Source organism: Pristis pectinata, chromosome 9 (assembly GCF_009764475.1).
Source record: "Pristis pectinata isolate sPriPec2 chromosome 9, sPriPec2.1.pri, whole genome shotgun sequence".
In the NCBI taxonomy this organism is placed as follows: domain Eukaryota; kingdom Metazoa; phylum Chordata; class Chondrichthyes; order Rhinopristiformes; family Pristidae; genus Pristis; species Pristis pectinata.
The window spans coordinates 72,311,644-72,335,522 of NC_067413.1; the positions used below are offsets into that span (position 1 = coordinate 72,311,644).

The 23,879-nt window shown below is 39.3% G+C and overlaps 1 protein-coding gene across 5 annotated transcripts in view; it reads right to left on the reverse strand.

Moving 5' to 3' along the window:
- The window catches only part of rb1cc1 (RB1-inducible coiled-coil 1), a 132,658-nt gene that overhangs the window by 10,238 nt on the left and 98,541 nt on the right, over positions 1 to 23,879 (reverse strand). For all 5 annotated transcript variants that reach the window (XM_052023062.1, XM_052023061.1, XM_052023064.1 and 2 more), the window contains 2 exons: positions 22,556 to 22,614; positions 8,942 to 9,069 (listed from right to left, as the gene is read on the reverse strand). In XM_052023062.1, coding sequence (XP_051879022.1) covers positions 8,942 to 9,069; positions 22,556 to 22,614 — 187 coding nt within the window. The remainder of the gene's footprint in view (positions 1 to 8,941; positions 9,070 to 22,555; positions 22,615 to 23,879) is intronic.

Genomic DNA, 23,879 nt, shown 5'->3' on the forward strand with positions numbered 1-23,879 from the left:
ACACGAATATGAAAGGAAAGGAGGGATACGGATGATAAACAAGAGGAGGACATTTAATATAAATCGGCATCAAGATTGGCACAACATCATGGCCCAAATGGCCTGTCCAGTGCTGTACTGTTCTTTGCTCTCTGTTCTCTTATGAGTTAGATACATTTATGACAAATGCACAATTCATATTGCAATACAGAAGCAAAAGGAGATGGCTGAGATTGCAGGAAAAGCAAAAGACCAAAAAAAGATAACCAAAAAGGTCAGTCGAAGGAAGGCTGAAGCTACTTAGGATTAAAAATGTGACACTGTTGAGACAGAGGAAATACAATTAACGCCTTGAATCTAGTAGCACTAGATAAATGGAAGTTGCCAACATAACCGTAAAGGGATGCAGGAACAAAATTGTGTTGGATAAAAAGATATACTGTAGTCCACAAACTAAAATCCATCATTTAATAAAACACAAGAATAAACCTGTTAGGACAAATGGCTAAGCCAAAGAAAACTTTGAGGCTAATAATTTTAATGATTATTGTCTGTATTTTTCCAAATGCCAATGAAAATCAGAAGTTTGCAAAAGCAAATCACATTTGACTAAGTTCACTGATGAAGTAATGTAGATAGTCAATAAAGGTAGTTAAATGTGTATATGGACTTGCAGAATAAAAGATTTGTTAGTCCATGGAATAAAAGGATTAGTAGGAGCATGGTTACATAACAGACTCAAAAGCGATTGGAGGGAGCTGATAATGTTGCCCAAGGATCAACATTTGGAATACTATTTTTTGATAAATGTTAGTGGCCTGAATTTGGGTAAAGAGTACTGAATTTCAAAGTTACAAATTAAACAAAACTAAAAAATATAGTAGACTGTGGAGAACACAAGCTGGCAGAATGGCCATCAACATGGCAGATCAAATTTGATGCATGAAAGTGTGCAATGATAAATTTTATTAAGATCAGAAGAGACAAACTAAAGATGTACAATTTTAAAAAGAACCGTGAAACAAAAACCCGGCAGTTATATGCACAAATCTTTCAAGATGGAGGAAAATTGAGAAGGCACACAAGACCTTTGCTGTTTAAGAAAGCTAACAAACACAAGAACAATTTGGCCAAACATTAAATATTACGAGGGCTCAGCTAGAGTAACATGTTCTTTTCTGAAGACTATACTTTAAAAACACCAAGGCTTTAAAAGATGCAGTAGCGATTTCCAATAATGATTTATGAGATCAAGGACCAATTTAAATGAAAAGACAAGAGAAGCTGTGGTTGTTGTCCTCGGGGAAGAGCAAGTTAAGAAAGTTCAGAGTTGTTCAAAAATCAAAAGAGTACGTGTGCACTATTTTCCAGGGGTAGAAGAATTGGTTCAAGAAGAGACATTTAAGCCAATAAGCAAAAGGGAAAGATTGCACCAGGAAGTTAACAAAAAAAAGGAGCACACTATTGTACTCTGGAATGCAGATGTGATGGAAGCAGATTCAATCATAACATTCAAAAGAGCTGGATAAACATGAGGGGCGGTGGGTATGGAGCTGGAGAATTGGATACGGGGAAAGAGGAGGCAATGAGGTTCTAAGAGGAGTGAACTAGGTAATTCCTACTAGAGAACCACCAAAGGCATATTGGGCTGAATGGCTCCATCACAGAAAAATGCAACATCTTTTTCCATAGCCCCTCCTAATTAAAAATACAATTTATACAAAAATGCTGAGAAATTAGTTATGCTGGCAATTCATTGGAATTTTTGTAAATCACCAACTTTCATTTGAGTGGCCATTAAGATAATTTCAAAACTGAAATGCAGTTGAAAAGTGGGCAAGCTAGACTGTCTTGTTATTAAAATTTTTCAGACATCAAAAAATGTCATATTACCATAAAGGCACTAATTAGATTCACTGTAGTTCTGTTAAGTAAAACTTATAAAGGTAAAGTAATAGAACAATGCTTTTCTGGTTAAAGTACATTTTGCTTGCCTTCAAATGAAATATTCTCAAAGTATGTGATGCAACAGCATGAACAACAGGCATAAACACTCTCCCAGAAGGTGGACATATAGACAGATTTTTATGTTCACTTGTCAAGGCAATAATTAATTGAGGATTACTGATGCAGTTATTGCATTAGCACCTGAAGCCCCGATTTGACAATGTTTATCATAGCGTTTAGATTGCATTTTACTTAAGCCTGCTTGATACTCAGCTACACCTACTCAATTTTCATTTTACCTCTCTATTCCACAAATGCTAGGGATTATATGCTTGATCTCCACTATATTATGGACATTCCCTTTACCTCTTCTCTTTTGTAACTTAAAATACACTTGTTTTCCCACTTTTCCAGTTCTGAAATGTCAGCTCTAATTTCTCTCCAAAGCTGCTGCCTCTTCTGCTGCATACCTCCAGCTTCATGTTTTATTTAAATATATATCTTTATTCATCAATTTGATACTTCAATTATTTTTCTCTTCACAGCTACTGCCCAAGTATTTCCAGCATTTTGTTTTTATTCCAGGGTTTATCAGACTGTAATTGGGTACTGTATAATAAAAATTAGTTCAGACAATTAGTTTCAAACTTTCAGGTAAACAAGTCAACAAACCTCCCATGTTTGGAGTTGGACATGGAAGGGGAATGCTTGAGGAGACTGTAGAATACAGAAAATAAATGCGGTTTAACACTTGTTACAGGATGATCCCAGAGTAGGTGGCAGCTGTGGAAAAGGGGGTATAATAATGCTCATTATGCTGAAGTCAGATTTAGTGATTAAAATCTGTTTTGACATCTGAGTTTCTAAAAATCTGTAGTCTGCACATGCAGGAAGTGTATCAGGAAAATGAAAGCAATGGGAGATGAATGAACAAATGATCAATGGAAGGATTTGCAGGCCAAGAACAGCAGTGATCTTCAAGGTCAGAAGAGAGAAAGTTAATTGATGAGCATTGAATTAAATGAGGAAAGACAAGGTGCTTTCTGAGCTGAAGGACAAGTAAAGTTTTAGGTGACCTTCAGGATGGAGGATGAGAGGAAAGCTCTCCACATCAGTGACTGAAGTCTAAAAGCAGCAAGTTTGAAAGTGCAACCACAGGTTTGATGGGGAAGATGACAGAGTTGATTATACATGGAGAATGGTAATTTTGAGTCAGGGAAAAAAAAAATCACAGTGAAAGGAAGTGAAGGCTAAATTCAGAGCAATTGAACAAAGATGGAAATCAGTAACTATACAGATCACAGCCAGGAAAATAACATTATGGAGCAACTGCATTCCTTCCACAGTGTGAACTTTGCACATGTTTAAAAGCATATACAGAAGTGCTCTAGACTAGTAAATTATGAATGTTTTGAAAGTGCAGATGGAAAGATTCAGTTGAACTGTTCTTTAAACAGTCTACATGGTGCTCAAAAATCTACACATCTATAAATTGTTTGACACCAGAAAACATATGAACAGTGATAGGAAATGAACCTTCCAAAGGAGTCTCAGTATAATGGAATCTGTTTGATCCAACACTACTTTTTAAAAAATATAAAAGTAACCATTGTAATTTGAGATGCAACGGTATACAGAAGTGTTTTTACTGCTAATATTCTTCTATTAATTATTTTTAAAGCAGCATCAAGTTAAACAAATATTGATATATTCATGGATATGTCCATGAATAATTCAAGTTAAAGTTTGCAATGTCATACACAAAAATTCCAATTTGAAAAGACACTGGGATAGAAATGCTATCACATAGCATGGGCACGGTGCAATAGAATTTTATCATGGGCACGGTGCAATAGAATTTTATCAAAAATCTAATGCTAATTCATTTACACGGTGTATCAGGAAAGTGAAAGCAATGGGAGATGAGTGAACAAACAATGGAAGGATTTGTCCCTCGTGTCCAAAATGCCAGGACACATGCTGTAGTCTGCATTTAGATATCAGTTACTTGTCTTTTTCTGCAAACAGTGCAAATCACACATACAGAAGCAGTTTTCACAATGCAGTTGGGTCTGCTTTACTGTAAATTATATTGAAGGTCTTACTTGGTACATCACTTGGAGATTGACATTTAGATCTGCATACAGCAAGGCTCCTTTACAAATTTAATTGACCCTCAAACCTATTCATCTCCCCCCCACCTTACCGCAAGTTTTCTTTGGGTGCCCCACTAGTTCGTCCAAATGTGACCCTGATAGCACCCCCAGACTACTGCAGACCCCTTCCATCTGCCCACCATTCAATGCCCCACCCCACTGATCTGTGTCACAACTTTTTTCCCCCCACTACTCATTCTCCCCCACCCACCACCAAGCTGAAAGTCATAAACCTCCCTCCAACACCCTGCCCCCTACCCCATTTCACTCAAGAACTGCAATATTAGAGCTTATAAAGGAAAGGCCTGGTTGTGCATGATGTGTTCAAGGCCAATTTTTCTAGCCGATCAGATTTGATTGAAAGAACAAAATGGCTGATACAAGGGGATTGTGGTTACTAAAGTGCTCAAAAGTCAAGGCTGCTTAGTGCCCAATGCAGCTGTTAGTTTGGATGGAGTGTCTTATGCAAATGTCTGAAGCGACAAACAGAAGGCTTTTGTTTATCTACTGAAAGTGATCTAATTTCACTGATATGTTCTTCCTGTTTAGCTGCATATACACAAGATTTAAAGTTTTTAAATTAGAATTTACTTCAGACAAGGTACACAAACACATTTGCCTCAAATATTAAAGCTACCAGCCTTAAGTTCAATGCACTTATTTGCCAAATAAACAGCAACTTCTAGCAGAAGGTCTAAACTAATAGTGTTTTCAACTACAATAATTATTGATCAAGGCCTCATATTTTGAAACAATCAATAATTTCAAAACAAAATTCTTCAGTCTGGATATTTCTTCTTGCTGCACAGGCAATAAATATGATAGGTAAATGCATGTTTGTTGACCAGACGCAATTCTTCAATAAATTACCAAACTCCCAATGACTATTCCATAGGAAAACTCCATAAATATACTTTAAGTACATTTCTTCAAAACATCAAGATGCCAGAAGGCATGCAGCTGGTTTTAGTGCTTTTTACACAGTTATTTTGAACCTGACTGCAGTAGATACCCAAAGGAAATGGACTTAACCGTGACTGGTAGAAAGCAGAAGGTGATGGTGGAAGGTTGTTTCTCGGACTGGAGGCCCGTGACTATGATCTGCCTCAGGGGTTGGCGCTGGGCTCTGTTGTTTGTCATCTATATCAATGCTTTGGATAAGAGTTTACAAGGCATGGTTAGTAAGTTTACAGATGACATTATAATAGGTGGTATAGTGGACAATGAAGGTTAACAAAAATTACAGGGAGATCTTGATCAGCTGAGTAGGTGAGCCGAGGAATGGTAAATTAAGTTTAATTTGGATAAGTGGGGGTTGTTGCATTTTGGGAAGTCAAATCCAGGTGAGCTTTTACAGTGAATGGCAGGACCCTGGGGAGTACTGCAGAACAAAGGGACCTTGGAGTACAAGTACATAGTTCCCCGAAAGTGGAGTCACAGTTAGACAGGGTGGTGAAGGCAGCTTTTGGCACGCTGGCCTTCATAGGTCAGGGCATTGAGTATAAAAGTTGGAAGGTCATAGTGCAGTTGTACAGTATGCTGGTGAAGCCGCACTTGGAGTATTGTGTTCAGTTTTGGGTCGCTCTGCAAAAAGAAAGATTTATTAAACTGGAAAGACTGCAGAAAAGATTTACAAGAATGTTGCCAGGACTTGAGGGACTGAGTCATAGGGAGAGGTTGGACGGGCTAGGGCATTATTCCTTGGAGCATAGGAGACAGAGGTGATCTTATAGAGGTGTATAAAATCATGAGGGGCATAGATAGGGTGAATGTACTCAGTCATTTTCCCAGAGTTGGGGAAATCGAGAACTAGAGGGCATAGGTTTAAGGTGGGAAGGGAAAGACTTAATAGAAACTTGAGGGGCAATTTTTTTTTGTTTTATTTTACACATACCAAGGGTGGTACGCATGTGGAATGAGCTGCCAGAGGAAGAGGTTGAGGCAGGAAAATAACAACTTTTAAAAGACAGTTGAACAGGTACATGGATTGGAAAGGTTTAGAAGGTTATTGGCCAAATGGGACTAGCTTGGAGGGAATATCTTGGTCAGCACGGACCAGTTGGGCTGAAGGACCTGTTTCTGTGCTGTACAACTCTGAGTCTTCGTCCCAGAGGAAGCAAAAGAAAAAATTCATGCTAATGTCTCTTTGTAATTAATGTGGTAGCATTGTTCAAAAGTGAATGAAGAAATGCTACCATGTAAAGAAACCATCAATCCTCTTTGGAGCAAAGTAATATAAAATTCATTCTACTCAATTAAATTAAAGTTAAAACTCCATCATTAATTTTAAAGATCAGAAAAGACAAAAAAAAATAACTTGTGCAGGGCAAGCAATTTGACAGAACATCCACTGAAAAATCCTATGACCTTTAATCTGTCAATCAGCATTCCTCCAAGTAACATGTTGCTTGGAATTAAGCATTGTGCAATCATGCACAAGCATCCCTGCTTGCATACAGCAAAGTTCCTTTACAAATTTAGCTTGACCCTCAAACCTATTCAACTCACCCCACCTTGCTGCAGGTTTTCTTTGGGTGCCCCACTAGTTCATCCAAATGAGACCCTTCACAGCACCCCCAGACTACTGCAGACCCCTTCCATCTGCCCACCATTCAATGCCCCACCCCACTGGTCTGTCTCTCAACTTCTTTTTCCCACTACTCTCCCCCACCCTCCACCACTACTCAGAAAAAGCAGTCTATACCTGCATGCAACATGACCTAAACAATATTTCAGCAGAGCTGAGCAATAGCAAGTGATCTGTATCACAAAAATGGCAGGCAATGAATACCCCCAACAGAATAGAGTCTAACCATTCACCAGTCCCAATGCAGGATCTTGGCTTGTAATATCAACCTTCCCTGTGACTCCACAGATGCTGCTGAACCCGCTAAGTTCCTCCAGCAGTCTCTAACAATTTAGCCTTGATATACCAGTAATCAGAAGCTCCTACACCAGCCACTTAAAAGCCATGGCTGCAAGAGTAGGTAAAAGGCTGTGTATATAACAATGAAAAACTTGTCCCCCAACATTCAAAAGCCTTTCCACTATACATAACACTCAAGAATGGGATGGAGAACCATCCACCTGCCTAGTAGGAACTGCATTTAACTGCACTCAAAAACCTCAACTTTATTCGAAAAAAGCAAGCAGCTTGATTTGCCCCATCCACCAACCCATACCTGAAGCCCTCCAAAAAAAAAATGCGCCATGATCGCTGTTACATACTATCTACATAATGCACTTCAGTTATTCGCTTCAAAGTTGCTTCCAAACTTGTGACCTCTACCAAGGATAGATAGTAAGTACACAGGAAAACCACCAGCTTCAAGTTTCCTTTCAAGTCACATGCCATCCTGCCTTGAAATATCACTGTTTTTTCATTGTCAATGGTTCAAAATCATAGAATTCCTTACCCAGCAATACTGCAGCCAACCCTTCACTAGAAATAGTAGATTTAAGGTAGCTCACCATCATTTTCTGAAAGTCAGTTAAGATGTGCAATATTTGCTGACCTTGCAGCAATGCTCACACCTCCAAACAATAATTGTTACAATGATCAAAACTATGCCATTTGTCACTTTGCTATGTTTTCCTGCTCAACTATTTGCCCAATATCATTCAAGCTAAATCAAGCAATGTTTCTTGTTGATCTAAATGTAAGTTGCTTAGAAAGCATGCTGCCTTTTTTCCACAATTTCATCACCTACAAATGCTTTAGTTCAACCTTGTAGAGAGTTCAATACACATTATTACTTCCTTATTTTTAAATATCAATCTCAACCATCTTCAGGTAGCTATCACATCCCACTATTTGACTTGTAACACAAAAAAAGATTTTGTCATTTCAATCCCCATTTCTTCAATTTATCTTTTTAGATAATATTTCAAGGCAACTCCCTTTAAAGAACAGAAAAGAGAACTTTTACTAACCGTTCTGCCCTGGTCACTCTGTTATTTCCTTTACTCTAAAACTGTAGAAAGTTCTCAGGCCTGTCTGATCTTAAAATGATTCATCATTACAGCTACATTGTAATACTATGTTTTGAATGGCTTGTGTACTTAGTGAACCAATTTTGCATTATTCAGTTTTCTCATTCTTTTTCCTCTACCATATACTGCTTCCCAAAACAGTATCTTAATCTCAGTTTTTTCCCCCCTTGATATTTTCTGCCACTATCTTCATAGCTTTACTAATTTTGTTCTGTTTACCATTCTCATAATAACAACATGCCTGTGAATTCCACTGGAAATTTCTCTTGTCCTCAATTCAAAATTAAGATCTCTTTTATATGGACAATACTGAAAATAGATAAAATGCAACTGTATGATGACAATGGTAGATGCTGTTGGTGAGATGAAAAATATTTCAGTGTACTTCAGTACAAGCTCCATATGTACAGATACATTTGACAATAACTACAGTACCTAACATAACCAGCAAATAGTTCCATTTTTCCTTTAAATCATTTCCAGCATTTTAAAATTAGATCACTTATTCATGGTGGATTGATACAGATTAAAATGCAAACATTGTATTAGATCTACTTTTAACTGTAATATTCAATCTGCACAGAAGTTACTTCACCAAGGACTATTTTTAAAAGAAGTACTGTGGTTTTAAAATGTGGTCTGACCTTGCTGATTCATTGTAGATTTTTAAAATTTGGTAACATGCAAGAGACTCTGCAGAAAGGTAAAAGAGAGAAAGAAAGAAAGGACAATTCTCAAAATGAGAGCACATGGGTGCAATTTGCACTGGGATTGCTGATTGAAGATGAAGCAGAAATTTTCTACTATTAGGTCATATTTTAACGAAATAAACTAATTTATTTAAAACAGAAATTTCATTTTCTCACCGGGTTTAAGATCCAATGCTCCCAAAGACTCTGAATGCAAGAAGTAAAGGGTTGGGCCAACAGTAAATAGAACATAATTATCATGACGTTCATCCAAAATAATGAGCACCAAATCCCCAACTTGGAAACTGAAAGAGAAAATAACATAATATCAATGGTAAAATTGAAGATCAGTTGTTTAATTTAAAGACAACATGAGGCACTGTGGGGAAACAGCAGAAATATAGTCCACTATGATTTGTAACCTAAAGACCTGGCAAATTTCTCACTATCACCATCAAGTCATGGACCAAATTTGGCTTACTTAACCTGTCCTAGTATGTTCTCCTATGTGGAAATATTTCAAAAAGAGATGCCAGCCCAGTGTAACTAGAATACAACAAAAAATGCCTGCTCAAACAACACTTTACAGACATAACCAAGTAATCCCACATCAGATTACATCTCTACAGTATTCCCTCATCTAGTTAAGAATGACAATGGACAATTAAATCAAGACAACCAGGAAGCTGAAGATATTTGCGTAGCAATGCAAATGACAAGATTGAATCACTTGCAATCATCCTCAAAAGGTGCCAACTAAATGATCCTTCTTGGCTGTCCCTTAAAGTCGATGACAACAGAAGCCAGTCTTCAGTAAAGTCAATCCATTCCATGTGTTAGCAAATAGTTCAGCATGCTAGATAAAGCAATACCCTATTTGCAATGATTTAAATAAAAGAGCCTGGTATTCCAAGACAGCTACAAAACTGGCAACCAGCCAACAAAATGTAAAATTGCTAAGATACATCCTGTTTATGAAAAAGATGTTACCCATAAATCCAGTTAGCGGCTTGCAAAAGTTAGGGCACCCCTGGTCAAAACTTCTGTTACTGTGAATAGCTAAGCGAGTAAAATATGACCTGATTTCCAAAAGGCAAAAAGTTAAAAATGACACATTTCTTTAATATTTTAAGCAAGATTACTTTATTTCCATCTTTTACAGTTTCCAAATAACAAAAAAGGAAAAGGGCCCGAAGCAAAAGTTTGGGCACCTTGCATGGTCAGTACTTAGTAACACCCTCTTTGGCAAGTATCACAGCTTGTAAACCCTTTCTGTAGCCAGCTAAGAGTCTTTCAATTCTTGTTTGGGGGATTTTCACCCATTCTTCCTTGTAAAAGGCTTCTAGTTCTGAGAGATTCTTGGGCCGTCTTGCATGCACTGCTCTTTTGAGGTCTATCCACAGATTTGAGATGACGTTTAGGTCAAGGGACTGAGGGTCATGGCAAAACCTTCAGCTTGTGCCTCTTGAGTTAGTCCATTGTGGATTTTGAGGTGTGCTTAGGATAGTTATCCTGTTGTAGAAGCCATCCTCTTTTCATCTTCAGCTTTTTTTTTTACAGACAGTGTAATGTTTGCTTCCAGAATTTGCTGGTATTTAATTGAATTCATTCTTCTCTCTACCAGAAGAATGTTCCCTGTGCCACTGGCTGCAACACAAGCCCAAAGCATGATCGATCCACCCTCGTGCTTAACAGTTGGAGAGGTGTTCTTTTCATGAAATTCTGCACCCTTTTTTCTCCAAACTTTCCTGCGTCCTCACCACAAAATTCAGCATCAGATGTTTGCAAAGGAACATCTAAACAAGCCTGATGCATTTTGGAAACAAGTCCTGTGGACTGATGAAGTTAAAAGAGAACTTTTTGGCCATAATGAGCAAAGGTATGTTTCGAGAAAAACCAGTGGAAGGTATCATCCTTAATGTTATTAAGCATAATAATTTGCTCATCAGTGCATAGTTTATGTTCCCAGAGACAATTCAGCTCCAGACATTTTTACCTTATTCCAAATACGGGCAAAAGAGGTGACTTTCAGTGGTGAAGTAAGTGTCTACCCTTGACAGCATTTGACCAAAGATGGTATCATGGAGACAAAGTAAAATTGAAGACATCAGGAATTAAGAAGAAAACACTTCACTGGTTGGAATCATAGCCAGCGAAAGACAATAGTGTTTGTTGGAAGCCAGTAACCTTAGCCCCAGGACACTGCTGGAGGTTTTTCTCATGACAGTATTCTAGGCCCACCCATCTTCAGCTGCATGATTAATGATTCTGCCTCATCATGTCAGAAGTAGGATGTTCACCGATGACTGTAGTGTTCAGTTCCAATTGCATTTTCTCAAATAATAAATCACCCTACTGTAGCTAGACTTGGACACCATTCACTCTTGGGCTGACGCATGAAAGTAACATTCACGCTAAGCAATGAATATCTCCGTGAAATGGGTCTAACTAACTTCCACTGACATTCAACAATACCATCACCCAATAACTACTATTAACATACTGTTACAGATTAGGTTACTATTGGTGAATGTCCCTTTAAGACATAGCACAGTTGTGTGTGTGTGTGTGTGTGTGTGTGTGTGTGTGTGTGTGGGCGTGATGACGACAACAACAGGAGATAAGGATGTGATGACGTTTTTGGAGCAGAGAGCGAGAGACCAGCCTGCTGGTCTATCGATAGATGAAAAACAATAACTGTGCCTGTCACTACAATCCACGTATGGATTTTTGGAATAATCCAGTGGAATCCACCTTGTCGTTAACCTGTAGAAGGAAACAGGTTTCTGTGTGGACGGCCACGTCTCGGATGCCTTTTGGGGTGGCAGATACTTCGGAACAAAACAGTGGAGTCCGCTTTGTCGTTTATCTGTAGTGGGAAACAGGTAGGTGTGTGGACGGCCACGATTCGAGCGCTTTTCGGGGTGGCAGATGCTTCGGAACAAAGCGGTGGAGTAGTCACTGCTGAGTAGACACTGAGGTGTCGTACAACGGGGTTTGTTGAAGAAGCCTTTGTTCACGTTTCAGCTTACGGCTTGCTGAACTGAACTTTGAGAACTACTCCTGGACTTGGAGTTTGGGGAATTTGCCACACACACACACCAAGTTTAGTTTTTGGGGTTAAATGTTGAAGATCTAACATTTTTACTTCTAACATTTTTACTTTTTTTTTCTTATTATCATAAATAGTTATTAATAAAATAGTTTTAACACTTATACATGACTCGGTGTTTCTTTTGTTGCTGGTACGTGACAAAATTGGGAGTCACCAATGACTAGAAACTTAACTGGAGCAGCCCATTAAATACTGCAACTCCAAAAGCAGGTCATTTCTAATTATTCTACAGTAAGTGACTCTTTTCTTGTAGGTGTCTTTTCAAAGACATTCTAGTCCCACAAGGGACTCTACAGATGCAATGCAATTCCTCTGTTTAATAGAAGAGTGCAAGTTCAACATCACTAAGCTGATACCATGCAAAACAATACAATTGTTTCACTGTCACTCCCATCCACCACTGAAGAATCATTTATTTTACAACCAGCCCACTATGGTAGCTTTTGTATAGCACCTACGAAATAGCAACTAGCAAGGCCTCTTTCACAGCAACTTCCAAACCTGTGACTCTACATCAAGAACGACAAGAGCAGAGATGCATGTATGCAATATTATCTGCAAATTCCTCTCTGTTGTAGGGGAAAGAATAGTGAGGGCTAATAACTAGTGAACAGAGAGGTGGATTTTGCTAATGTGGTAACAGGGAACTGCAGACAAGCCTAAGAGTAGAGACATGGACTGCAGCAGTAACACCACCAAAGTTTCAGGAGCTTCATTAATTATGTTATAGAGTGCACCCACTGTTGTAACAGAAAATTGGATTTACTGTTGGACTTGTGGATAATCATTTTATTCTGTAATCAAGTCTCCGTTTGTAACTTAGTCAAGTCTTTCTGTAGTCACCACTCTGTTACCCAAACCTAGTTTTACTATTAGTCAAGTTTCTGTGTAATCTTGACAGCTGAGAATGTAAAAGCTGTACCAAATTCGTGCTCAGGTAGATCAGCTTTGACTGGTCTCCTGGTGCATACTAGTTTTTAAATAAATTGTCTGTTATTTCAAACACCAACTCTGCATGATCTTTCCGTTTGCTTCTACAATTGGCATAGTCGGTAGGATACCCCACTGGATCGCAACTGACTAAGGCTCCTGGTTGGGTGAGTGTTTAAAATACCACCCTGTTAGGTTAGGGGATAACCCCATCGTTGACTGTGACTAAGTTGTGGTAAGAGACCTTGGAAGATGAAGAGAGTGTCGGAGAATGGGGGACTGGGGCATCTGGGTAACTGGCAGACGGGGTCTGCGTGGTTACGGGTTGAATTTGATTTGGGAAATTGATTGACTAACCAATTTTACTTTGAGACATAGGTTCAGGGAGCTGGAATCGCAGACACTAAGGCATGGCCATGGCAGGAAAAAGGAAGACTGTGCAGTAGTATGGGTCTCGGAAGGATCCCTCATACAGATGGTAGTGCACCATAACCGCAAGTTGATACAAAAGGTGGTAAAAGGTTACAATCTAGAGGGAACAATCCCTGAGCAAATTGCTTGATGGAAGGGACAAGAAAAGGACAAATATGAAAAGGCTGTAGTACTAGTAGTAGTAACAGCATTATTGTGCAATTTGCACCAAGTAGCATTCGTCAAACAAGCTCAGAACCTCCCGATTTCGGGGCGAATGGTAGGTAGCACAAGTCCAAGCGTGCCCCCAGAAAATGACGTAGATTGGAATGAATCAGCTGATGCAGCTGATCAGTATGGGACTCGTAATAAAGGTTTAACCACCTCCACCCGATAACAAGGTGGCAGTAGGCACCTCAGAATTAGCACCCCTCCGAATTGTCTGGAAGACCATAGGGAATAATGCCAGAGAGTCCAGGACAGAAGAAGCAACAGAGAAACAAATGTTGCTAAATGAATTACCTGCTATCAAGCGTAATGATGATAATGTGCTTCTTTGGCAAAAGGTTGAAGAATTAAGGGAGGCTCATCATCTGACTCTTGATGACGTACACATTCTTTTAAAGGCCAAAATACCCAGACAGGCTTGGTCTGCATTGCCCGACAATATCCAAAATAAAAATTGGCTTAAAAAGGGAGAAACAAATCCCCAGAAGACAAACTGGAGGATTTTACTGAGGCAGTTGTGATAGGTAAAGGACAGGCAAATAGGACCAAGATTACTTTAATTATGCAAGAGCCAAAAGGAGAGAGTTGAGGATTATGCTGAGCGAACATATCAGGCGTATGAGCAACATAGTGGCCTAAGAGGGCCTAAACGGGACGATGATGTCTTTTTACAACCTCAGAGACAGCATGGGTCCACATCTGACCTGGATAATAAAAATGGGGTTACCTGCTGGCCACACATTTAACCAAATTCTTAGCTGGGCAATGGGAGCAGAAGCAGACAGGGGAATGATGTGTTGACCTTGTTTGTAGATGGGTCTAGGAAGTACGGTGATGATACTCCACGTACAGGATGAGCTGTTGTGGATAAAAAGGGAAACTTAATGACAGGAGGAAAACTCCCAGGCCACAGGTCGGAACAAGTGGTAGAACTGAAAGCATTAACAGAGGCCCTTAAATTAGGAAAGGGACAGATGGTGAACATTTTCACAGACAGTAGGTATGCTTTTGGAGTAGTGCATGATTACATAGCAGCTTGGGCAATGAGGGTATGTGACCTCATCAGCAGGACATACACAACATGAAGAAATGGTGAAGGAATTAGTGGAAGCTGCTAAACAGCCCCGGGAAGCTGCAGTTATAAAGATTAACGGGCACAGAAGGGTAGACACCCCTGACCAAAGGGGAAATGCATTTACTGATCAGGCAGCTAAGGCAATTGTGGAGGAATGCAGTCCAGTCTCAGTAGATGTGGCGACCATCAGGGAGGCAAAGGAGGAAGATTTAAAGGCAATACAAGAGGGGACATCTTCAGAAGAGGGGATTTGGGAACAGGCAGGAGCAGTGCAAAAGGAAGATGGAATGTGGCGAGAAGGTGAACATATGGTAGCCCCAGAGTGCATCAGATATACATTATTAAAAACCTATGATGGTTTAGCTCACATAGGGTGGCATAAGACGAGGACCCAGCTGGTGGTGGCCAGAGATTGCTAAATTGTGCTCAATGTGACCCAGGAAAAACAGGTAAAATCCAGCTAGGGCATCAGCCAAGGGAGCAACTTCAGATAGACTTCAAAGGGCTGTTACCCCAGTCAAGGAGTAAACTGTATTGCTTGGTGATCACTGATCGCTTCACTAGGTGGGTAGAAGCATTCCCGTGTCAGGATTGTTCCGCCGAGACAGTAGCCTGTGTGCTAGCTGAGGAGGTAATATCCAGGTGGGGAGTACCAGCAGCCTTGGTTTGGATCAAGGAACACACTTTACTGGGAAGGTGATCAAGAGGGCTTGCATGTTGTTAGGGGTCAAGCAGAAGTTTCACGTTCCATACTGACCTCAGTTCTGGGATGGCTGAGAGAATGAATTGTACCCTAAAAGGAAGCCTAATGAAGGCCCTGATGGAGGCTGGGGAAGTTGGTCAAGGGTCTTACCAGCAGTGCTGATGAAACTACGAGTGAGCCCTACTCATGGAACAGGATTTATTCCTTTTGAATTGATGACAGGGGGGGCTATGCAATTATCCGGAGGATGTGATTATGGGAGGACTGGAAAGCTGTAATGATAAGGACTGGATTTCACAGTTCATACAGGAGTTGGCCATTTGTCTACATATTGATAGACAGAGTGAGAGACTGGGAGCGTGAGAATGCCCAAGTGAAGGGGACCATGCCGGAAGCGGGAGATAAAGTACTGGTTAAGGTTTTACCAGCAAAACCGGAACTACAACCCAGATGGACAGGACCTTTTGCAGTAATCTTTACTGGAGAAACGTGTGCCCTGGTGGAAACTAAGGGCAGGCCAATGTGGAAACACTGGTCCCACCTGAAGAGATACCTTGGGCTGGAATGATTTAACCATGCAAACCACATCTCCACAGGAACAGTAAACATGGAACCCGACAAGCTACGCCCGAAAGGATTTGGATAATTGGATGTGTCACCCTTTTGACCTCTCTCTCAGCAGCAAATGAAATGCAGACTGTAAATCAAAGGAATAACGAACAGTGACCAGCTGCAGGATGTACCAATGGCATGCAGTTTAACCTGGGGGATGTGATAGCATGTGGTGCTGTGAAATAGACATTTGAAAACTGCACGGCACTCAGGGGACATCTGGTGGGGAGTGGGCGTGCATGAGACGGTGACCTCATGTTAAATTTATCATGCTGAGACATGGGACCAACAAACCATTCACATGAAGTGCAGCAATGAAACTTGTAGTGAGATGGAGAAGGAAAAGGGGCTTGATAGAATTGTTAGGGGCAGGATATGCAGCAGGTGTGTCCACAGTTAATACTTTAGATACAATAGAAATAGATTTGCAAATCAGTTCCCTTCAGCAGAAGTTGAAGGGGATCAGAAGACAACATTATGGTGATCTGGGATGAGCTAGTAGAGTAGGAAAGCAAGGGGCAGAAGTAAAGTTGGAAACTATCCAGTTATTGCAGCCATTAAAGGATGCAAGGTTATTGACAGAGTGAACAATGACACCCACACAACGATAAAAACAGTTTGTGCAACATATGCTGCCTGGCTCTTGTCTGTAGTCAGGACAAACATCCTACACTCAGGCCATAGAGTCCCAGATTGGATATCAGACAATCAGCTGAAGGAATGAATGGATGAAGACACCCTTGTGTGCCACATTTGGGATTTCACACTGACTAATCGTGTCTTGGGAGACTGCAAAGAGAGGAGTCCACTGTACGTTGCAGCAGTCCTTCACATTCCCCAACGTAGTGACAATCAGATGTACCCTCCTTATGAGGGTGCATGTCAGAAAATACCATAAAGGAACATGGATATCTTTAAGCAACCTGCTGTCTTATGTAATCAAGTTATACGAGTCCGGGGGGGGGGGGGGGGGGGGGGGGGGGGGGGGGTAAACTTGATGTAACGTCACCAAAGTGCACATGTCCAGAGGAGATTGTACGAAGATGCCTGACTGAATGTGGTTTTGCTACATATGATAACTGTTCCCTATCCATTTTGCCTGTTAATAACGAAACCTTCCTGGAGCACACTTTGGTGAACAATATCTACTCCAGTGGCATGCAAAAGTTTGGGCACCCCTGGTCAAAATTTCTGTTAATGTGAATAGCTAAGTGAGTAAAAGATGACCTGATTTCCGAAAGGCATAAAGTTAAAGATGACACATTTCATTAATATTTTAAGGAAAATTACTTTATTTCCATCTTTTACAGTTTCAAAATAACAAAAAAGGAAAAGGGCCTGAAGCAAAAGTTTGGGCACCCTGCATGGTCAGTACTTAGTAACACCCCCTTTGGCAAGTATCACAACTTGTAAACGCTTTCTGTAGCCAGCTAAGAGTCTTTCAATTCTTGTTTGAGGGATTTTTGCCCATTCTTCCTTGCAAAAAGCTTCTCGTTCTGAGAGATTTTTGGGCCGTCTTGCATGCACTGCTCTTTTGAGGTCTGTCCACAGATTTTTGATGATGTTTAGGTCAGGGGACTGTGAGGGCCATGGCAAAACCTTCAGCTTGTGCCTCTTGAGGTAGTCCATTGTGGGTTTTGAGGTGTGTTTAGGATCGTTATCCTGTTGTAGAAGCCGTCCTCTTCATCTTCAGCTTTGCTTCTTTACAGACGGTGTGATGTTTGCTTCCAGAATTTGCTGGTATTTAATTGAATACATTTTTCCCTCTACCAGTGAAATGTTCCCCGTGCCACTGGCTGCAACACAAGCCCAAAACATGATCGATCCACCCCCATGCTCAACAGATGGAGAGGTGTTCTTTTCATGAAATTCTGCACCCTATTTTCTCCAAACATACCTTTGCTCATTGCAGCTAATAAGATCTATTTGAACTTCTTCAGTCACAGGAATTGTTTCCAAAATGCATCAGGCTTGTTCAGATGTTCCTTTGCAAACTTCTGACGCTGAATTTTGTGGTGAGGACGCAGGAAAGTTTGGAGAAAAAAGGGTGCAGAATTTCATGAAAAGAACACCTCTCCAACTGTTAAGCACGGGGGTGGATCGATCATGCTTTGGCCTTGTGTTGCAGCCAGTGGCACAGGGAACATTTCACTAGTAGAGGGAAGAATGAATTCAACTAAATACCAGCAAATTCTGGAAGAAAACATCACACCATCTGTAAAAAAGCAAAGCTGAAGATGAGAAGAGGACGGCTTCTACAACAGGATAACGATCCTAAACACACCTCAAAATCCACAATGGACTAACTCAAGAGGCACAAGCTGAAGGTTTTGCCATGGCCCTCACAATCCCCTGACCTAAACATCATCAAAAATCTGTGGATAGACCTCAAAAGAGCAGTGCATGCAAGACGGCCTAAGAATCTCACAGAACTAGAAGCCTTTTGCAAGGAAGAATGGGCGAAAATCCCCCAAACAAGAATTGAAAGACTCTTAGCTGGCTACAGAAAGCGTTTACAAGCTGTGAAACTTGCCAAAGAGGGTGTTACTAAGTATTGACCATGCAGGGTGCCCAAACTTTTGCTTCGGGCCCTTTTCCTTTTTTGTTATTTGGAAACTGTAAAAGATGGAAATAAAAAGGTAATCTTGCTTAAAATATTAAAGTAATGTGTCATCTTTAATCTTATGCCTTTCGGAAATCAGGTCATCTTTTACTCACTTAGCTATTCACAGTAACAGAAATTTTGATCAGGGGCGCCCAATCTTTTGCATGCCACTGTATGTCGCAACATCAGCCAAGAGCATATTACAAGGGGCAGTTGCAATGCAATCTGGCTGGTAATGTGGCAATCAGTGACATCTCAGCCAAATTACCAATTGCAGGGCAGAGCTTGCCTAAGCCAGCTGCAGAAGGGCGCTGGAGCTTACTGTTTGTGTCACTACCATAAACTAAGGATTGCACAAGTATATAGCCACAGAACTGCCACCCATTCCACTTTACTGCTGTTTGGGAAAAGATCATCTGGAAGGGTAAGGAAGTCATTAAGCAATGGGATGCACTGTCGAAAAGGATAACGGAACATGAGAATGGGGCTGAAGTGGCTCTGGAGAACTCCTCCTTTGGGATAGTATTTAGAATTGGAGTTTGAACGTACAGATCCATCCCTGGATTTGACATCTCTCATATTATCTTTGTTATGCAGCTGATTGTTTTAATGACTGTTATTATTTTATAACAAATGTGTGTACTGCAACGGCAGCTAAAGCATTGGTGTTATAAGGATAGTCACTTAGAAGGCCAAACAAAGGTACTGTTTAAGGATCTAATCTTTAGGGCCTATTGGCCTCTTTTGGCCAAGGGCCCAGAGGGGGAACTGTTGTAGGGGAAAGAATTGTGAGGGCTAATAACTAGTAAATAGGGAGGTGGATTGTGCTAATGTGGTAACAGGGAACTGCAGACAAGCCTAAGAGTAGAAACATGGACTGCAGCAGTAACGACACCAAAGTTTCAGGAGCTTCATTAATTATGTTATAGCATGCACCCATTGTTGTAATAGAAAACTGGATTCACTGTTGGACTTGTGGATAATTATTTTATTCTGTAATCAAGGCTTCGTTTGTTACTTAATCAAGTCTTTCTGTAGTCACCATTCTGTTACCCAAACCTAGTTTTACTATTTCTGTGTAATTTTGTCAGCTGAGAATGTAAAAGCTGTACCAAATTCACACTCAGGTAGATCAACTTTGACAGGTCTCTTGGTGCACACCAGTTTTTAATAAATAGTCTGTTATTTCGAACACCAACTCTGCATGGTCTTTCTGTTTGCTCCTACACCCTCCAAGTCACTCGACTTCAATTAGAAATGTATCAGTGTCTTCATTGTCATTGATTGGAAATTCTTGAACTCCTTTTCTAACTACAAACGTTTAATGAAAGTATTCCTCTGGGAATACTTTCATTAAATGCTTGTACAGTTCAAGGCAATAGCTCACTATAACTTTCCCTAACACATTTAGGAATGGACAACAGAATTTATCCTTGCCAGCAATACCCATGGCAAACAAAGAAATATTCACTGCCAAATTCTATGCTTGATGTGAACGGCATATCCTTGTTAAATTCAAACACAACATATACTAAATTATTTCAGCCTTTCAACAAAAACTACCAGAAGAATTTAAGATATTAGTGTTTCAATTGTTTGTTGAAAGGTGCAACAAAAAATATTTTCTTTTTGGGTTAATTACCTAGACCGGGTTAATTACCTAGACCGGGTTAATGGAGTGAAAATGTCAGGAAGATCCTTGGAACATTTTGATCACTATGTTTAATACTAGACGGAGTCCCAAGGAGTGCAGTCTCACTAAATTAAATTCAGGAGTAACCTTTTTACCCAGTGATGGTTAGCATGAAGATCCCATTACAAAGCAATAGGACAGGTGAATCTAGATTAACACAAGGAATAAAAGAATTGGAACATAGGCTAATAAGAGAAGGTTGAGCATTATTACCAATGTAAACTAATTTCTGTGTCATAAATCCTACATAGTGGAATGATACTAAATACAATTCAAAATTAATGTCTGTGCAATACAATTAATTATGAATACTAGATACACCATTGAAGCTAAACCTTGCTGGAATATGCCTTTCTTCAAATACCCCTACAAGTCAGTTTCCCCGATTAGAACAAAACCATTGATGCCTCTGCTGCAAAAAACACTACTTTAGACAGATGCTTGATGAAATTCTAGTGTCCATATCAGACAGAAGAACAGCAGACACTTAGGAAAATAATTGGCAAGAACTTTTGGATAATAATTTGCTTGACCATGTATTGCAATACATCGAGAAAGAGGAGATTGGCATGTGAATGGAGAGAGAAGATGAATTTAGACAGATTTGTTTCTGACAACAATTGATGACAAATAGCATTTAGACAAACAAGGGAGGAAAAGGAGAGGATTTCTCTCATTGCAGTGCAAAGCAAGGCTACAACTGAACAGAGTTAGGAGCAAGAATGACAAAGCTATTCTAATAAAAATAATAAACTAAGCCATTTGGGGAAAATATTTAAGAGAAGGAAAGAGGCTCTGAGATAGCAACAAGTAAAAACACTTGCAGAAGCAGATTGAGAATAAATGTGGCAAGTTGTTGGTGGCCAGGACACCAGAAGATTGCCTGCAAGTTAGACAAGAATGATCTTGTGACAAAAACATAAGACTTCTACAAATATAGGAAGATGATTATATTGCTTAGTTTTAAAATTTTCAAAAAAATAACATTTTATTTCTCCACCAGATGGTTAAATTGGTACTGCGGAGCTACTGTGCATCAGTGATCAGAATAACAGAATTGATTTTAAAACAGACTGATAACAGTCATAAAATGAAAGTAGTTCTGAATCATGTAATAAAGAATTTGATTATTTTGGTAATAGATGAAAGCTTGTCTAAGTATGACATGAAATTTATTTCAAGTCTCAGCCAAATCAAGACCAGCATTTAATAATCATATGCAGGGCACTTCTGTTACAGACTACTCAACTTTAGTTTTCACTAATTTTTATAAAAGGATTACATTTGGAGTGTTAGCTTGTCTGTTCTTTCCTCAGCTGCTTTAAATTCAAACTAGTTTCAAGTTTAAACAAAATGCTTTCTTGCAAACCTTGTTCATTTAATAATCTCCAAAACTGTGCGACTTCCCTCAACTTACATGACAGTAGATGTGCTTGCAATTTACTCCCAGGTCTTGAAGTGAAACACTCCATCTGGTGGTTGAAATAAGAACTGACCAAACTAACTCCTTTAAATCACATGCAAATTCAAATGACATGGTTCTGGAACTTGAATTCTTCTACCATATGGTTGGGAGGTAGCCAGTCAATATTCTCAGGTCTTGCTGAGGGCATTTACTGTTTGCAGTGAAGTATAATTATAGCACAACTTCAAATAAATTGAGAGGTTACCCAGAATAAAATTATTAAATACAAATTTTAGTTCATGGTGGCTGCAACAACTTCTTGCTAACATTGTAATTCAAAACTTTTGTCACAATATTATGCCCACAACATGCAATGTGCTCTGCTAGTGACCTGGATCAAGACAAAGCTGAAAAACCAATACATAATTTTTTGCAAGACTTGTACACTTAGATGACTATACTGTATCTTAAAAAACACAAATGCTTTTAGTAGGAAAGTAAATATTTTTAGAAATGGGCTGGGGGTGGTAAGAAAGCAAAGCTGCTTATCTGGTTCAATAATTATAATCCAAATTCGGAAAAGAAAATACAACTACTTATTGTTGTTACTATTCCTATAAAGGAATCAAGAGCCCACACTATGCAGTTGAAATTACTGTCTAATCTTTCAGTAGCTATTTATTAAAAAATAGTCAGATACTGTGTCTTCACACAATCAAATAAATGCAACAAACAAAAAGTCTACAAGCTGCTATTCACGGCTCCCATATCTTCAGAAGATGCTTTACACTAGTACCTCATCCAGAAATCATGGAATGCCATTAAGTTGGGGTATTTAAGTGATGTACTCTCATTAAATACATTACAAGTTAGGGCTTATTTATTCTGAAATGGTGATAATTATTGCCAACCTCTCTGGTGCCCATAGTTAACTTGTAAATAAATTCTTATATACAAACCAAACATTCCAATAAATAACCAAGCAACTGCTCATTTTAACCAGAAAATACTTACTCTCGAATAGCTATTTTGTCAGAATTTCTGGAAGAAACTGACGACATGCTCTGAGACATCTGAAAAAAAATCAAAGTCAAACAATTATCCCAAGAAGACTTCACAAATTTTATAAAGTAAATTAGTAACAAAATACAAACCTTGTTAACAAAGCACAAATATGATAGATACTTCCCTAAATTTAAAACTAATGCAATTGGATCAGCAGATTTTGGTTCATAGCTAATGTCAGTAAATATACACATTATGAAAATCAGTTATGGAGAAAAAACCAAACCACAATTGAGTACACTATATATTGAAGGTTGTTTACAGAAAACTTGAAAAGCTCTACAGGAACAGGAATGTTCACTGGAAGATCAAATAACTGAGTTCTGTAGCCAACATCAAACACTTCAATAAATAATGCTGCAGAGAGGACTTTGAATTGCAACATTCTTGCTAATAGGCACAAGGCTCATCCTGAGTCTTACAATATAATAACAGATAAAAATTCTCAAAAGTATAACCATTTGAACTGCATGTTGCAAAGTACTTTATTTTTAAGTATGATCAAATCTTATTTTCCCCTCATTAAATCATTCACATCTTTTCCACATATTGAATTCCACTCTCCAATGCGCTTGTTCCTTTTTCATTATGTAGGTCAGATTTTTCTCATTTCTGCAGCTATCTTTTTACATTCAGATTTGTTTATGGGATCCCTTTTGCACTCATTGGAGTTGCTGGCACATCAGCAAAATAACGAGGAAACCTGGTGAAAAACAGCAGTGTGAACAGTAATTGAAGGGGAGAATGCAAAGCTACCAGAGCTTGCTTCTGATTTTTTTTTTGAGGGGGGCGTGGGGTGAAATAGGACATCACTATTTCACAGGATCTCTCAGCAACCATGTCTTAAGATCCCTTTTAGAATTAATTATCTTGACCAGGCATGTGTGGAACCATTGTTTAAGCTAGTGGGTCAAGGATAAGATATTTTGTAAGTGCAAATTTGCAATTTCACAGCTATTTGAATTTTGTACAAACAGCATATTTATTGCCTACTTGCTGCACCAAGAACGATGGATACATACATTTGGACACCCTACTGATAGGGTTAAGCTAAACCAATAGCTTCATAGTTCAAAACAAAGGGGGAAAAAGTAGTATGAAGATAATGGGCAAGAACTTTTTACTAACTTCCGGCATTTCTCCAAGCAGGTAGCGCAAAATTCAGAGTTCCCATGCAAATGTTAAAATCCTGTTCTTATCAACAAGAGTTCAAAGTTTATCCACAATAAAATTACAGAAAAGTCAAGTAGAATCGAGAAAACTAGGACTTAAT